Below are 16,857 nucleotides of genomic sequence, written 5' to 3'. Positions count from 1 at the left end.
ACAGAGCCTGAGAGCTTGTCCATCCTAGAAGTTTCTATTGTTCTCATAAATTTTTCTCTACAATTATCTCTTCTCTTGGAAACACTGTGACATAACCATGCTGCCATAATAAGCATAAGCAGTAGAAATCAAATTCAGAGCTACACAACTTATTTTACAAGGAGAACAGATAATGAAATGGTAAGTAGTGTCAATATACATTAATGGAAAAAATTGCCTAAGCCCTGCATGACTCTGAAAGAGCAAGCTTTCCAGTTATTTTCGAATATTCTGATCCACATGGAAAATGCAGAGAAGTCCTATTTTGCAGGGCTGATTTGCTTCGTATGTGAGCCATAGCAAGGTCAGAATCCTTGGAAGGACACTGCTTCTTACCTCAAGATTTCTGTGAGCTTCTGCCTTGCTTCTGGCTTGGAAGACCTTGAAAGGCAACGAAAGAAGAGGAAACCAGTGCACTTTTAACCAGGGGTGACTGAAGAGATTAAATCGCTGCCCACTGGCCATGCTTCACAGAGCACAAAGCGAAGATTGACTGCCCATGACGACATTTGAACCTTGTGTCATTGCTGTGAATCCTCCTGGGTGTACCTTGCTCCTTAGACTGAAGGCACTGTCATTGAGCAAGCTGGGGGTTAAAGCAGCCTTTTTATTTTGGATAGTAATTCACTAATACTTGGGGACTGAGAGGATTTGGGTTGCAGTACTTATTACAGCCTATTTCTGCCTTGGTGGAAGGAGGTGAGAAGTACAGAGTACCTGAAGCAAGGAAGAATTGAGATATGCCAAAGAACCAAAAAGCTTGATTGGCCACCTAGAGCAAATCTTTGTGGGCTTTAGGAAACTGTGGGGTGGCTGCTCTCACCTGCTTCATGACTGGCCTTTCTTTTCCTGCATATTATTTTCATTTCTACTGTTTGTATTGTTTTTTCTTGCACTTTGCTCCTTACTATGAATTAGTATGCTGCTCAAAGCTAAATATCAGCCAAATTGATAAAGATAGGTTATTTATATCTTCTCAGGATTTAAATGCCACAGAAAAAGTTGGGGGACTTGAGCAGATCAAGCAATGTTTTACCCTGCAGCCCCATGCAAGTGACTAACTGCTTTAATGGCAGGTACATTGACAGCTTTAGTTTGGATATGGAGGGAAAATAGATTGTTTTTTGGAAGACACTGCTACTTTACTCAAATTTGCTACACTACAGCTCAAGGGTTAGAGCACACCTAGACAGTGTGACCATGCTGTAACTATCACTGTGTTCATTTGTAGTTTTTTACTCAGAAGTTGAAGCTTCTTCTTCTTCCTTTAATTAGCTGCCTCTATCAGGACCTGTTTTGTTTTCTGCTATAAATGGTGGGTCAAATAAAAAGAAGGACAGATTTCAGGCAATTTGAGAAATTTTTCTTCTTTTATTATTTCTTCACACATATATATGTAGATATTGCTGAAGGGCAGCTATTACTGAAGGGTAGCTCAATCTTTTAGGACTAAATTGTTCCCTAGGAGTTGTAAAAGTGACTGTGTAAAGAAAACTTCAGCAATCTTTCCAAAGATTGCTAAAAAAATTCAGGAGTACTCTGCTGCAAAATTTCAGGCATTTCAGGGCATTTTCACTTCAAACTTCAAGCATTTCTATGGAAATGCTCAAGAGACAGCATACTTAATATATCCAACATCTCTGTTTGCAAAGAGTCTATTTCAGATAGAGGTATAGGAAGGACATTCTCAAAGATATAGAGGGTTACGTACAAAGAATGACGCATTTCAGGCAATTTGAAAAACTTAACTTCTTTTATTAGTTTCTCAAACATAGATATTCAAGTATTGTTTAAAAGCAGACAAGCAACTGGGGGAATTCTCTAAACTAAGGGTAATTCTCTAAACTAAGGGTTTAAACTAATCTAGTCTAAACTCTATTTCTCTACACTAAGGGTAGCTTTGCAAAATAGTTATATACTGCCAACACTAAAGGGCCTCTGGAATGAATGCTAAGAAACAAGTCTAATTAAAACTACAACTCACTAAATAACTACATTAAGTCCCTAATAGGCTAGGTTGCTGTCTTCGAGGTATTCCAAGCAACCTCCATCAGCTTCACTGTTGTTCTTCTGCAAGGATGTGCAGGTGGAGCCCGTTTCTGCCTCCTTGACTTAGGCAACAGCACTGTTGCAAATGGAAGGTGAAGGGCAAGGCCACTCACGGAAGTGTCTGCACAACGAAACCAAGTGCTGCACCATCTTCCTTTCACAGGAGCAGGAAAGCAGCTTCAGGATTGCCACGGACAAATACAACAATCACAAAGAGTCGACGTCGCAGCAATCGGCTGTGAACTTCTCCATCAGAGCTTTGTGCAGGGAATTCTTCTCAGTGTTGGAGAGCATCATCCAGAGGTGAAAGTGCAGCTGAGCATAAGCCTCCATTGCCTTTCTGTGGGCATCCGGATCTCGGGCCAGGTACTCAAAGAGGTGAGTGGCTCAACCTTTTGCATTGCTGGCGGCAAGCTGATCTCTGCAGGAAGCTTCTCGTTGCCTAGAACAAAATGGTCCAGGTGTTTCCATTTCAGGCAGAGCTGCATGTATGCCATGATGTCCCACAGCCGCAGTGGAAATTCCTTCCTGCGCCAGTAGACGGGCGGTAAGATGTTTAACACATGCATGACCAGAGTCTTCCAGTTAGAGTTGGAAAAACCTGTGCCGCTCAGCATGCAGGTGAAGAGCTGCAGGTATTTCAGGTGCAACCTCTTACATGGTATCTGCCTGGCAATGTGCTGGAAGAATTTTGCCTCCGCCACAGCGAATGTCTCAGGCCATGCTGTTCTTGTGAGGATGTTGGCCTTGGCGGGCTGACTGCTCACAAGGTTACCGGAGTTGCCTTTCTGGGCCTCTAAGGGCTGGTTGACCACAAAGATGTCATAGTCCCCTTGGCACACCCAAAAAAGCATCTCCACCGACAGGGTCCTCTTGCCTCTGCTCAGCTGGAATTGGCAGGACCGGCTGCAGGGCTGAAACACCAAGTGCCATGAGTATGACTGAGGCACATGCAGCCACGAGCATCTCACCATCTGGAAGAACCAGCGGGAGGTTTTCTCCACATCCAGGTAGGAGCCGGTGCAGAGTGTCTCCAGGAGGCTGCGCTGCTGCTTCCGCCGCAGCTCCTCCTGCGAGTGGTGCAGGAGGCACAACAGCTTCTCACCCAGCTGCTCGCTCTCACACGTGCACACCAGCTCCACACGGACGCTGAAGGTCCTTGCTGCCGTCTGCCCTGCACTGCTTGGCTCTAGGTGGAAGGTGTGCCCTGGTGGGATTCAGTGGGACCAGCACACGGTACACCCCATCCCACTCATGGGGGCTCCAGCCCTCAAAGGCACTGCCCACCCCAATGGCTACTCGAGGCACCGGATCAAAGCTATTGCTCACGCTGTACACAAAGACACGTGTGAAGCTCTCCATCAGCTCAGCTGTCACTGAGCAGCCTCTCTCCAGGTCCTCCACAGGCCACTCTATACCATCCATTAAAAGGATGTCCTTCTCATTCCCAGCATCTTGGGTGTCTTCTCTGTTTTCAATTCCACCACTGGCATTTTCTTCCCTGCCACCATCACTGCCACCTTTTTCACTGGCAGCCACATTACCTTGTTCCTCTTCTTGTCTATCATTATTCTTGTTTCCCTCCACATTCACATCAGCCTGTTATTCATCCTTGTTTCTGTCATTGCCATCTTCTGCTATCACATCCTTATTTACTTCCTCAGGTGCAGGAAAACCACTATGGGCAATTTCATTCCCACATTGATTGCTATCTTCCTGCCCAGTCCAGTCTTTACTTCTTTGGTCATTGGCACGTCTGCTTTCCTGCACCTTCACATCCATGTATTCTTCTGTTCCATCTACATTGTCTTCACCTTCATTTACATCAGTGTTTTTGCCTGCCTTTATAGTAACACTATTGTTTTTTTCTTCATTTCCTTCTCCTTCTTCCTTTCCAGTGTCCTTGTCTTGGTCCACCTGTACATCCTTAGTTTTTTCTTTATTTGCTTCTCTAGATCTTCTTTATTTCCAGCAACATTGCCAGGTTCTTCTTCATTTCCTTCAGTGGTAGTGTCTCCTGGCATATCCCCATCACTCTGTTCTTCTTTCTTTAAGTGATAGCCATTGTCGACATCGCTGTCTTCCTTCACATCATAATTGCCACTGTTGACATCGCTGTCCTCCTTCATCTTCACATCATAATTGTCTTCAGTGGCATCATCCTTGTTGCCATCATCTGCAGCCACAGGACTGCCTTCTCTGTCATCTTCAGTGCCGCTGTTTTCTGCCTCCAGAGTCATATCTCTGTCTTCTTCACCTTCCTCTGGATCAGCGGTGTCTTCTTCCTGTTCAGTTATTCTCTCATCTCCCAAGGTCTTTCGGGAGCTCTGGTCCTTGCTGCTGCTGCTGGCCTCACAGCTCCTTCTCCTGCAGCCCAGCCACAGGCCCAAGAGGAGCAGGATGCCAGCAAGAACCCAGAATGGCCACTGCTGCAGGGCACCAAAGAGCATGGCTCCCCAGCCCTCATCCTGCTGCTGCAGGGGCCCCTGCTCCAGCTCCTGCATCAGCTGGGCCATCTCACGGTCCAGCAGCTCCTGACGCTCCCGCATTCTCTGGCGCGTGGCCTCATCCAGCCCATCCCCAGCTGGCTGGGGGTACTGGATCAGGCTTTGCACAAGCACAAACAGCAGTGACAGTAAAGCCATGGTCTGCAGGAGGACACACAGGAGGGGCTCAGTGGGGCCGGAATGGAGACAGTGAGGGGCAGGAGTGGCAGGGATGTGGTGGCAGGAAGGAAAGGGCCCCCGGCAGCTGGCAAGGCTGCACCGCTGCCCCACGCGCCCCGCGCCCCCAGCAAGGCGCTGCGCCCGGCGCTGGGCCCTGGAGACGGGGCAGCCCCGGGGACCGGCGCTCCTGTCCCAGCCCTCCTCCAGCCCCCTCTCCTCTCTGCTGTGCACTCACCGCTTGCCGAGGCTCTACTGGGGCAGCGGCACCGGCCTGGGGCCTTTTATAGTTGCCCCATTGTGACACGGCCCCTGTGCTGTCACAGAGTCCAGAGCGCATCACAGGCCAGCCCCGCCCGCCGTCCCAGCCCGGTCATGGAACTCATCATGGCCCCGATGCAGAGAAGAAAGGAACTGAAGTCTTTTTTTGCGTTTCAGGCTCTCTTATGTAGTTTGTCTCACAGCCACACAGCACTCCCCCTACCCCAGACTGGATGTGAGACTTCAAAAGGTGATGCATGTAATCTGCATCCTGTTCTGTTCAGCGCTTGAGACAAAACACCTCAACACCTCTTTCTGCTGCTGCTGGAAGGGGCAGATGAGATGGCTTGAGCTATGCTTGTAGGAAGCTACCAAAACAGTAATAGCCTCTTCAGCTGCACACTCACTAGGCAGAGGAATTTACCTCAAGGCACATGTTGGACCTGAAGGCACATCTGGAAGTGAAAAAGCATCTTGAGAAAAAATATCTGCATTTAGTCTCAGAGGAAGAATTTGAGCCACCTCAGAGCATTTCTGTTTTGTTCTATAATTGTGGGGTTGGCGGCTTTTTTTTTTTTCTTTTTTTTTGAGGGCATAATAATTGTAATAAACACTACCAAATGTGAATTTCCCCTCTCCCTTCTTTGATGGAAGACAAGCAATGAAAAAGTGGCAATTGCTCTTTCTCTGCATCTTACTCCAACATTTGCAGTTATTAAAATTTGTATCTTCTTTTCACTAGTCCATCAGTTTGAGGTGATGTCTGCAAATGAATAATAATTTTTCTTACCACTGTATCCTCAGCTTTAAGAGGATTCTCTCCCTTTCATATTCAGATCTTTCATTTTCTGCTTTATGCATCCTTTAAAGACCAGAAGCCTTTTCCCTCTGCTTTTTAATTTACTTCGGAAAAGCACATTAATTAAACAGTTACATTTGGTTGGTTGAAGGTTGTCCATGATATTTACTTAGCTGGGGTTTATCTGGCTGTCAGAATAACTCACTGGAGAGATCACAATTTTATAACAATGCTGGTCAACCAATGTGACCTTCAACAGGACCACCTGTGGTGAACCTTGTGAGCCTGCCTGTGGCACTCATCCCTGCCTTTTCTGGCATGATTTTATATGCTACTGCACCTCAGGCACACAGTATGTAACTTCTGTCAAGCCTTCAAGACACTAGAAGTGTGATTCTGGAAATGCTGATAAATATAAAAGATACGACTCAGAGATAGCCATGTTACCTCTTCTTCTAAGGTTTCCAGGCCTGTAAACGAGGAGGGACAGGAACAACCAGACAATCAATTTATGGAACACTGAAAAGGTCAAGATATTGTAATATGCTGTATTGCACTGAATCTATGGGATATTAAAATTCAGATGGTTCATTCCTAGAAAATATTTGCAGTTGCACAAATAGAGAAGCACAGATTTCCACCATGGTGGCAATTACACAAACAAATGGATCTACTCCAATTACAGTTCGAGACAAACATCCTTGTGTGAGCTTCTTTGGAGCTTTTATATTTGGAGTACTGAGTTGTTCCACTCAAGCAGAGGAACTTAACCTGATACCAGGGATGGAAGGCTTCTTCCCTTCTTCTTTCTCATAAACAAAATGATGAGAAAACATTAACAGTCAGATCAACCTCTGCTAACCTTTTAACTTCAGCTGTTGATATGATTAAGTCAGGAGCCTCTGTTAGACTATTTTTACCTCTTATTTTCTTTCTCTCCTTTCTGATCCTTAATTTGCACTTGACATTTCAATTGATTTGTTGGGCTAAGGAATTTTGCCACTATTAGCTTTACTTTGACAAACCTCTCTAATTTTAGCATAGAGGGTCCCAGAAATTTAGCTAGGAGCCATTTTGACATAAGGGAAAGATGAGGTTTCTGGTCTATGTGACCCTGTACATTTTACAGGCTTTTGAGGAAAAACTCCTTTTCTACAGGATGCAATTTCTAAACCTCTGGACATTGCTAGTCTAGTCGACCCTAAGTGGTGACCAACATTTTTTAAATCCTTATCAAACTCTGGACCTGCAGCTACAACTGAGGCTGCAGCAGGAACACATGGAGCAGAAAGGGTATTATATGTATCTCGCAGAAAATAGTCTTCTCAGTACATCCCTCCTCTCAGTGCTTGCTTATATTAAGCACTGAAAGTCACAGTTCTCTATACAGAGCAGAACCTGACTATTTAGAAAGGAAATAATTTAGCCAGCTAACCCAGACAGAGAATTGAGGCATTACTTCAGGAGAAATGAGGAAGGTGATGTCTGCCATTAGTCTTCAGTTACAAGAAGAAATAAATCCTGTCCCAAATTAAAGCAAGAGTTGCAGACCTCTTGCATTGTGACTACAAACAAAGTTGAAAGAGTATTCTGGCAAGAGCTTCTGAATTTAAATACAGAAATGACACAGGTCATGTGAGAACCAAAGAATGGAAACATTAATAAAGGAAGCAAAACCCTGTCCATGTCACTCCAAGATGTCTTCTGATATCCATGGCAGAATGGTGAGTTTGACAGAAACATTTATGTCTGCCAGGCAGATATCCAGTTATAGGAAAAAATTCTGTTTGTCTATGAAAACTCAGTTTTCAGTAAAAAAGATGAAAACTAATTTTGAATGTATATAAACAATACAAAATCATTCTTCAGGATATCTTTATGTATCAGGAGGCACATCTTTTATAACACTTTTATTGCTATATTTGTGAATAACTGTTTTGCAGTGCTATTTTAACTCAAATAATTAAGCTTTCCTTCTGTTTTATGTTTAAAAGTTTGGGGGTTGGGGTTTTTTGGCATTTGGAAGCAAGTCAACTGGAGAGCATTTTCTGTGCCATCTGAGGCCAAAAGTAACAGCATGGAGTCAGAGAAGGCCATTCAGCAGGCAATTTGTATCCTCAGTTGGGTATCCCTTCTGTAGAATGCAGCTGGTATAAACTATACAGGGTCTGGGGCTACAGAAACAGCAGAAATTAAGAAAGTGAATTTTCTAGAAAAGCTTGAAGTATAGAAAACTTTGAGCATGCTGTTAAAGAAGTTGTGAGTTTGGTTCAGGGGACTGCAGAGTTGATCCCTTCTTCAGTCATATTTCAATTGTTAATACAAGAGGAAATAGATCTTTTGATCACTTTTTCCTGTTAACAATCTGTTTTTAAACACTTCTTATAGATTGTTTTGCACTCATAGTATGATAAAAAACACAATTCTTGAAAAATTCAGCTACATGTGAAAATTAGATTTGGAAAAAATGGTGCTTCTTTACAAGTGTTGAAGTAGTTCTCTCTTCTTTGAGTAACTCCAGCTTTAGAGCAGGTATTTGAAAGTTACTAGTGAATCATACCTATGTCCTTCACCATTCTAAACAGACATCTGCACTTTGAGCCACTTTGGAAGCCTCAGCTGTTATGTGCAGTGCCTTCTCCATAAATAGCCAAAAGTTAGGGTGCTGGAGACTCCATCTTCACTGAGAAAATCCATTCTAAAACTTGCTGAAACTATTACTATCTAATCCCCAGCTTCTAAAGGTGTTTCTTTTTATCCCCATTCATTCTTTGTACCCAGCCTGAGCTCTGGGGGTGCCAGGGGTTCTGGAGGTCCCATTTGTATTCCTAAAGCTGCCATAACCCCCTGGAGGAACTCTCCTGCAAAATTAGTTCTGCTCTCTGAGTCTATGGCTTCCACAGTCCCTTTTATTGGAATGATGTCTTTTAGAAATGCCTTAGTAAGTGATCCAGTGGTTGCTGAGCAGTCAGAATTGCTTTTGCCCCCCTGTTAGGTGAGATGGTGTCACCAGAAGATATTGAAGCCTTCCTGCTCAGGGCATTTCAGTGCCAGGCTCATACAAGCACACACAGCTGTGCTGGTTGAGCTGACCATGGGGGTAACCTGCGCTTTGTCTGATTCCCTTTCCTCAATAACAGCGTGTCTTGGAACTCTTTTCCCTTCTGCTGCCCTTGTAGAGCCATCCACAAAGACATTTTCTGCCTCAGGCCAGGCAATGTCTCCTGAATCTCCCCCAGGCTGGGTCTGGAGCTGTGTCACTTGAATGCAGTGCTGGGTTTCTTCCCAGCCCCTCTGTGGGCTGTTCAAACAGGAGGCTGGGTTAAACCCTTCCCCTGTCCTCAGTTCTGAATCCTCCTGTGCCACTGAACAAGTTTCACACTGTAATAACCGAGCACTGCTCATCCATTGCGAGGCTCTTTTGGTTATCAAAGCTTGAACTTGATGGCAGACTGGAACAGTCGGAGATCCTGTTGTCATCAGGTTTTGGGCCTCGGTTCTGTTGAAGCTGTGGCTGCACAATTCTGCAGGCAATGAGGCCACTCTGGCCACTGGGTGAAACATTTTGGCCCAAGGATTCCTTTGGCATGGCCCTGTTGAACATTCACCTACAATTCCAATTTCTTTTCTGAGTCTGGAAGAGACAGAGCTGAGGCATCAATATTTTTGGTTGTTCATTTTCTCAAGTTTTGCTCTCTTTCTCCTGTCTATACCACAGCATGGAGGCTGTCTGAGGTTAAAAAGTCCTACAATGTTCTGGCTGGAACAGAGAATCCTCAATCCAGGCTGTGTAATTCCCTATTTATCCTCAAAATTGTCTCAGCTCCTTTTTGGTCCAGGGAAATGTTACTTCTGAGATTGCCCAGTGCCTCTCTGGGTCAATTCACCAGGAATCTTCAGTCCCAGTATTTCCCAAATATTTAACCTTTTTCTCCACCATTTACCATTTGTTTTTTTTTTTTTCCCCAATACTCAAAAGATATTTTTAGCCAGGAAATTCAGCCATTTCACTGGGGCTTTGTCTACCACTTGTTCTTGTCCTCCTCATTGGAGCCATCTGATTCCCTGACTGGCAGGATAGGAGTGCTGTAGGGAGACATCCCTGGCTCCAAAAGCCCTGCCTTTAGCAGGCTCCATACCAGGCTGTGAGCCCTTCCTTCCCTCCCCTGGAACAGGGTGTTGCTTTTAGACACCACTTGTCCTGGTTGCTTCCAAGTAGTTTGGAGAGGCTCCACATCAAATTTTCCCTGGGGCTGCCCACACCTCTGGGTTCCCTTCAGCACAGGCCTTCCCAGACATTTGACACAAAGGTACAGCAGCAATAGCCTCTGTGTCACCTTTTACAATATTACAATACCACCATCAAATTCCTTCCTAGTTAATTACAATCAGAGTAGGAAGAAAAAGAAATTAGTTTATTTCAAACCTATCCCCCACAGCTCCTAATAGCGATTGAACAAATGATTGATACCAGCTCAGCTTTCCCATTTATTCCCTTAATAATGAAAACACTCCTTTACAATTTTCCCCCTTTAGGTGTAATATTCAGAGTGGATGGAGAGGCCCCTGTGTCCATCAGGAGAGGCTTCCTCTGGATGCAGACCCAGCCTGAATGTTCTGCAGGGCTCCAGTGTGGTGGGTCCTTGGTGGGATGGGAGCTCAGAGAGCCCTGACAATCCATGTCCATGCAGGGGTGGACTTGCTCCTGCTGAGGGTGCTGCTGTCTGTGCTTGCAGTGTCCTTGTGGGCTGCAGCTGGAGCCCTGACTCCTTCCCAGGGGCTGTTTGGGTGGGCTCTGCCCTGGCCAGGAGGGCAATGCCTCTGCCAGGTGCTTGTGGCCGACCCCGTCATGCCCTGGGTGCTGGGGCCCCCTTGGGCCCTGGGGTTGATCCCTCAGGGCTGTGGGAACTCTGCCATGGCCTTTGCCTTCAGCTTGGCCTTTTGCTCATCCCTTCTTGCCTTCAGCTGCTGTGCCCTTGTGCCCAAGTGCTGCAGGGCTTCTTGTGCCACTCCTGCAGCCCCGGTCACTGCCTGTGGGTGCTCATCGTCTGAGAGCTGCTGAGCTTTCTGCAAAACCTTTCCTTTCTGCAGGGACCCAAAGCAAATCCTGAACAGCAAATCCTGATCCTTCATGTGCACTCTGCATTTCCCAGCTGTTCCTTTGTGTTCCCCGTTGTGCTCAGGGTCCCTGCCCAGCCCGTGTGGCAGAGCCGGTGCCTGTCCTGCCGCAGTGTCCAAAGGCGGCCCCCCCGGCGGGCAGGGCCGGCAGCTCCCCGGGGCCGGGCAGCGGCCGGGGCGTCCCGCAGCCTCCTGGGGGCCGGGGGCCACTGCCGGCCCTGCCCGGGGCTGGTGGGGTCAGGCAGCGCCCGGCGCTGAGCCCCGGCTGCCCCACAGCCCCGGCCCGGCCCCGCAGCTCCCCACAGGCCCCAGCCCGTGCTCCCGGTGCCGCACCTCTGCGCCCGGTGCTGCCGCTGCCACCGCAGAGAAACCCCTGCCATCCTGACCTCCTGCTTTTCCTGTCTGGGAAACCGGGGATGGAAAGGATCTGGATCAGCTGGCAAATGTGAGGATAAGACCCTGTTGAAAAACATTTCAGTCCTCTGTATTTTTCTCTTTCTCCTCTTTTCCATCATCCTTTTTCTTACCACATAGATTCCTCCTGCTGCTTCTTACCTGAACCATATTCCTGCACACTCCTCTTCACCCGATCCCTTCCCAGCACACCAACCCCATCCATCCCCTGTTGTCCAAATCCCTTCTCCCCTTCCCTTATTGCCCCCCTTGGGTGTCCATGTCCTTAATTACCTCTGGGGAAATATGCAAACTACCTCAACATTCTCCCAAGGGACCCTTCAGAGACATTTTGGGATAATCATCACTTTGGCCAGAACCCTCCCTGGCTTTCCCTTTTCTCCCCTCCATGGGTGCCCTGCCATGTTCACTCCCCGAGGATCCCAGGGCACTCACTGATGAGATTTTCAGTGCTCTCTCCCTGCTGACTCTTCACAGACCCCCTGATGTGTCACTCGTCTGTCTCCTGGTCACTCCCGGGTCCCAAATCAATCCCCAGTGCCACTGCCAGCCAAGGGAGCCGATCACCCAAAGTGGGTGAGGCACCTTCAGCTGCACTCCCTGCCCGCCGCCCCGGAGGGTGGAAGGAATTCGGGATGAGCCCCAGGGTGTGCGGGAAAATTGACATCACCAGACGATTCTGTCCATAAAGAATACAGAGGAGTACTGTAAAAGTAATTTCATTTCTAAAACTGGGAGAGGCCATGGGACATTTCCCATGGGATCTCTCCAATTGTTGAAGGACACAGCCCTCCTTTTCATCCTAATTCTCCTGGCCACATCTCACTCTCTCTTTCCTAATTGGCTGAAGTACTTGAGAGCTACAGATATCCCAGTCCACCTACTACATACACCATTAATATGCACCCCACTTTCATATAGCAAACGATATTAATGGCTCTGTTAAGTCTTTGTTGTTCTTCTGGAAGTTCATGAATAGAGCAGGACCTTGGCTGAGCAGCAGTCTGTGTCATCAATTAATAAAATTTTCTGAAACCGATGTCTTCTCCTGTCACTTCCTTACATAAAAAAGTTGCCTGGCCCTATCTCCGAGCAGCTTTAGAGCATCTGTTTGTAAAGACACTTTCCTGTGGTTCCTTCCATGGGGTCCCCCGTTTGTGGGACATCCCCCCTGGAGCAGGGTGTCCCCTCTGTGCTGCAGCCCCAGGGCTCGGGCAGAGCTCAGCCAATCAGAGCCCGCGGCGCTGATGACTCACCAGTTGCCAGGCAGACTCGCAGCTCCCCGCGTTCCCCACCTGGACCCACCTGCGCCCCCCCTCGGCCCCATGGCCCCGCGAGGGGAATTTGGGGAGGTGGGAGTGGGGCAGCGCCAAGGCCGGGCCCCCCCGCGCTGTCCTGGCGGGAGCGGCTGCAGTGGGGACCGAGTGCGGGCGGGAGCGGCCGAGAGCCCAGCGCTGCCCCAGCCCGACCTGCCCCAGCTCCATCCCTGCCCCTGCGCTGGGATGCGGTGGGTCTGGGGGGAAGAGGGAGCCGGCAGTGGGTGCTGGGCCTGGGGGCAGGAGGAGAAGGGAAGGAGAAGCAGGCTTGAGGAACAGAATGGTCAAACGATGCAGGTGGCAGGAGAGGGTGGGATTGTGCAGGAGAAGGAGGAATAGCAGGAGGAAGAGGAGTGTGAGGAAGAATAGGGACACCGGAGGAGGAGGAGCAGAAACAAGGATCACCACAAGGTTCCATCCCTCCTTGTATCTATAGCCTCCCCTCAGCCCCAGGAGCATTGCCACCCCACATGCAGCACGTGACTGTTGAGGGGTTCCACGATTTTCACAGGGGTGAATCACGGCATTTCTCAGCTTTATTGAGTTAAATGTTGGTGCTTTATTTTTTTTAGGGGCTGAATCTTTATGTTTTGGAGGAATTTTTTACTGAATCTTGATGTTTGGGGAGGTTTTGATCTGTGTCTTAAAGTTTTGAGGGTTTTTATGCTGAACCTTGGTGTTTTGGAGGTTCTTATAGACACACAATGCCCAATGACTTGGTGAGATGAAGTGGGGACAGGAGAAACTCCCAGTCCAAGATGCTCTGTTCTTTTTTTTTTCCCCCAGACCAGGATTTTTCATTCCCGGGGAGGAATGAAAATGGAGGAAATGGAGGAGGAGGAAAAGCCCTGGAGATCCCGCACAAGGAGTGGCAGCAAACCCAGCCCAGGGAGCTGCAGGGAGGAAAGAGCCCCCCTGAGCCAGGAAGGTGGGCAGAGATCCAGCCAGAGCTCAGAGCTGGTGGAGAAGCCTCGTGGCAGGGAGAAGCCCCACAAGTGCTTGGAATGTGGGAAGGGTTTCAGCCGGAGCTCCCACCTGATCGAGCACCAGGTGATCCACACTGGGGAACGGCCCTACGAGTGTGAGGAATGTGGAAAGTGTTTCAGGTGGAGCTCCAGTTTGAGACTTCACCAGAGATTCCACACCGGGGAGAGGCCCTTTGAGTGTGGGGAGTGTGGGAGGAGCTTCAGCCAGAACTCCATTCTGATCCAACATCAGAGGATCCACACTGGGGAAAAGCCCTTTGAGTGTGGGGAATGTGGGAAGAGCTTCAGCCAGAGGAGCAGCCTGATACAGCACTCGGTAATCCACACTGGGGATCGGCCTTATGAGTGTGGTAAATGTGGGATGAGCTTCAGCCAGAAGGGCTACCTGATGCAACACCAGAGGATCCACACTGGGGAAAAACCCTATGAGTGTGGGGAATGTGGGAAGAGCTTCAGGCACAGCTCTGGCCTGAGGAGACACGAGAGGATCCACACTGGAGAAAAGCCCTACGAGTGTGGGGTGTGTGGGATGAGCTTCAGCCTCAACTCCCAGCTTACGGAACACAAAAAGATCCATACTGGGGAAAAGCCCTACAAGTGTGGGGAATGTGGGAAGAGTTTCAGGGAAAGCTCAGCCCTGATTCGGCACCAGGTGATCCACACTGGGGAACGGCCCTACACCTGCTTGGAATGTGGGAAGAGCTATGGGTGGCACTCAGACCTGAGAAAGCACCAGCGCATCCACAGCGGGGAGAAGCCCTACGAGTGTTCCCAGTGTGGGAAGAGGTTTCAGATCAGCTCCAGTCTCCTCGTACATCAGCAGAGTCACACCGAGGAGAGGCCCTACCGCTGCCCCGACTGCGGGAAGGGCTTCAAGCACAACTCCCACCTCACCGAGCACCGGCACATCCACACCGGGGAGAGGCCCTACGAGTGTGGGAAGTGTGGGAAGAGCTTCTCACAGAGATCAGCCTTGATCAAACACCAACGGAGGCGCCACTAAGGGGGGAAGCCCTGTGAGTTCCCCAAGGGTGGGAAGAGCTTCTTATGCTCCTTCCAGCTCCATTCCCTATGGGAGGATCCACGTTGGATGATCCTCAGTGACCTTCATTGGGCAGTCTTGGTGATCTATGGGCCTGGTTATCTGTGTTGGGAAGACACTTGGCTGGGAGGCTCCACATCTTCCTCGTTCCCTGTGGGCACCTAGATAAACCCAGTGGCAGGAACATCCATTGGGGCACAGACCAACAATGGGAATTCCTTGGGGAGAGCAGATTTAATGACTTCCAACTCCATAAAATCTTTTGCATTCAATCCTATCTTCTGGTGGCATCAAGGAATACTGAATGGTCTTGGAGGTATGTCCTAGGTTGACTATATGATGCTTGTATCTCCAGTTGTCTGTTCTGTTTATAGTGAGTTATAATTTTTGCACCTTTAAGACTTGTTCCGAGAGCAAAGGAGGGAGAGAAGGGCAGAGTTTGTTTTCAGAAACTGCACTCACTCCTCCACATTCCTGCTCCTGGGCCGGCTTGTTGCAGATGGACAGACAGAGGTACAGAGCTCTCCTTTGCTGTTAATTAGTTTTAGCTAGCTGTGGCAGAGAAGTTCCCTGGACTGTGGCTGTTTTTCCCTTTTCTTTGGACCTGTTTAAACCTGCTCTGGCCTGAACACCCAGAAGAGCACCGGCAGCTCACACCTGTGGCCCAGCGGGCCAGGCCTGGACTGTGGCATTTCCAGCACCGGAGGGACTGATAAGAGACTTAGTGAGCTGAGCTACAACCCACGGAGGGACTTCCTGACTTTGTCTCTCTTTTAGAGCAGCAAGAGGTTTTATTGTTTAATATTGTTTAGGTTTTATTCTTTAAAAAACAGTTTTTTCGACTTTTCTCCAAGGAGGTATTTTTACCAAACTGGCTGGGGGAGGAGCCAATTGAATCTGCTTTCCAGAGGAATCCCTTTGGAGGTTCTCTCCCAAATTTGCTCTGAACCAGGACAAGGTCTTTTCCAACTTCAGGGATTCCACGATTTTGATTTCCTATTGCCCAAGGGTGTCTTCTGCAGCCAGATGGTGGAAAAACTGGGGAAAAGACCAAGATTTTGGAGACAGTGGGGTAGAAACTCCACCAAAAAGGTTCTTCCCTCCACCCAAGCACGTGGATCCTCAGCCGGCATGGACATGGAAGTCTTTTTCTTTTGGCCTTGATTTTGTTTTCATTTCTCTTTATCCCTTTAAAATATCCAATATTGAAGTAAAAATAGACATTGAACTAAGTTAGTGGATGTGGTCATGGTAGGACATAGACATGGTGGGACACGTGTAAGAATGTGCCCTCTGTTGACAGAGTAAACAAGTTAACCTTTTGTTCCCTTAAAAAGGACAAAGGCCAGGTGTTTCTCTCCTCAATTTGGTTGAAAGACACCTCATAGGACCTTGTGGACTTCACCTCAAACTTAAGGGTAGCTAATTGGACAGGAGCCAAAAAGTCCCACCTAAGCAATTCCCTAGAAAAGAAGAGAACAAAAGAAGTTAATTGCTTTTGTGAAGTGTTTTAGCAAGAGCAAGAACCTCTTGCCCTGACTTGGCTTTTCTCTGTAAAAAGCTTTTTTATTTTTGCCTTTTATTAAAACTTTTTATTCCCAACACTGTCACATGAGCCATCCTGCTTGTTTTATGCCACCTGAGGTAGCTGAGCTATCAAGGGTATAATGCTTATCTCTGAGAGCTTATAAGACCAGGCTCAAAAAGAGAAAAAGCATTAGACATGGAGAGTGACATGGGCACGCATGGACATGGAGGGGGACAGGGCCATCCCTAGGGACATGGGGAGACACAGGCATGGATGGAGACATGGGGGACAGTGACAGGGATGGAAACATGGTGGGGAGATAGCCATGGGTGAGGACATGGTGGGACATGGCCAGTGACAAGTGGGGACATGGCCATGGCTGGTGCCATGGGAGGAACTTGCAGGGGATGTGGGGGATGCTGGGTTTGAGGGAGTTGAGGGTTCCTGGGCAGGACTTGGACCTTGCTGAGGCCTTTGGGGAGCCCAGGCCGAGTGGCTCCGGCTGCACTGGGAGAACCTGGTGGAGGTTCTGGGGCAGCTGCTCAAGGACCCCTGACCTGGAGCCCCAGGTGGGCACTGGGCTCCTGGAAGGGGATGAACATCCTTGTCCCTAGGAGGGAAATCCCAACACCCCCAGGGTGT

At 48.3% G+C, this 16,857-nt stretch overlaps 2 protein-coding genes across 2 annotated transcripts in view; one reads left to right on the top strand and one right to left on the bottom strand.

Annotated features, from left to right (window-relative positions):
- The window catches only part of LOC144247626 (uncharacterized), a 169,588-nt gene extending 153,299 nt beyond the window's left edge, over positions 1-16,289 (top strand). Inside the window, exon 2 of the mRNA XM_085581175.1 lies at positions 13,446-16,289. Within this exon, the coding sequence (XP_085437301.1) occupies positions 13,473-14,648 (1,176 nt within the window). The 5' untranslated portion in view covers positions 13,446-13,472 and the 3' untranslated portion in view covers positions 14,649-16,289. The remainder of the gene's footprint in view (positions 1-13,445) is intronic.
- Positions 2,382-3,870, bottom strand: LOC146767205 (inositol 1,4,5-trisphosphate receptor-interacting protein-like 1). The gene is made up of 3 exons (XM_085582351.1): positions 3,825-3,870; positions 3,060-3,295; positions 2,382-2,975 (listed from the first exon to the last, which is right to left on the bottom strand). The coding sequence occupies exons 1-3, from the start codon at positions 3,868-3,870 to the stop codon at positions 2,382-2,384; spliced, it is 876 nt and encodes a 291-aa protein (XP_085438477.1).
- Positions 16,290-16,857: the final 568 nt, after the last annotated feature.

The sequence above is a fragment of the Lonchura striata genome, chromosome 5 (genome assembly GCF_050655825.1).
Source record: "Lonchura striata isolate lonStrDom1 chromosome 5, ASM5065582v1, whole genome shotgun sequence".
Taxonomy (NCBI): Eukaryota; Metazoa; Chordata; class Aves; order Passeriformes; family Estrildidae; genus Lonchura; species Lonchura striata.
Note: the sequence above shows the minus strand (reverse complement) of the source record. Positions and strands in the feature narration are given on the sequence as shown.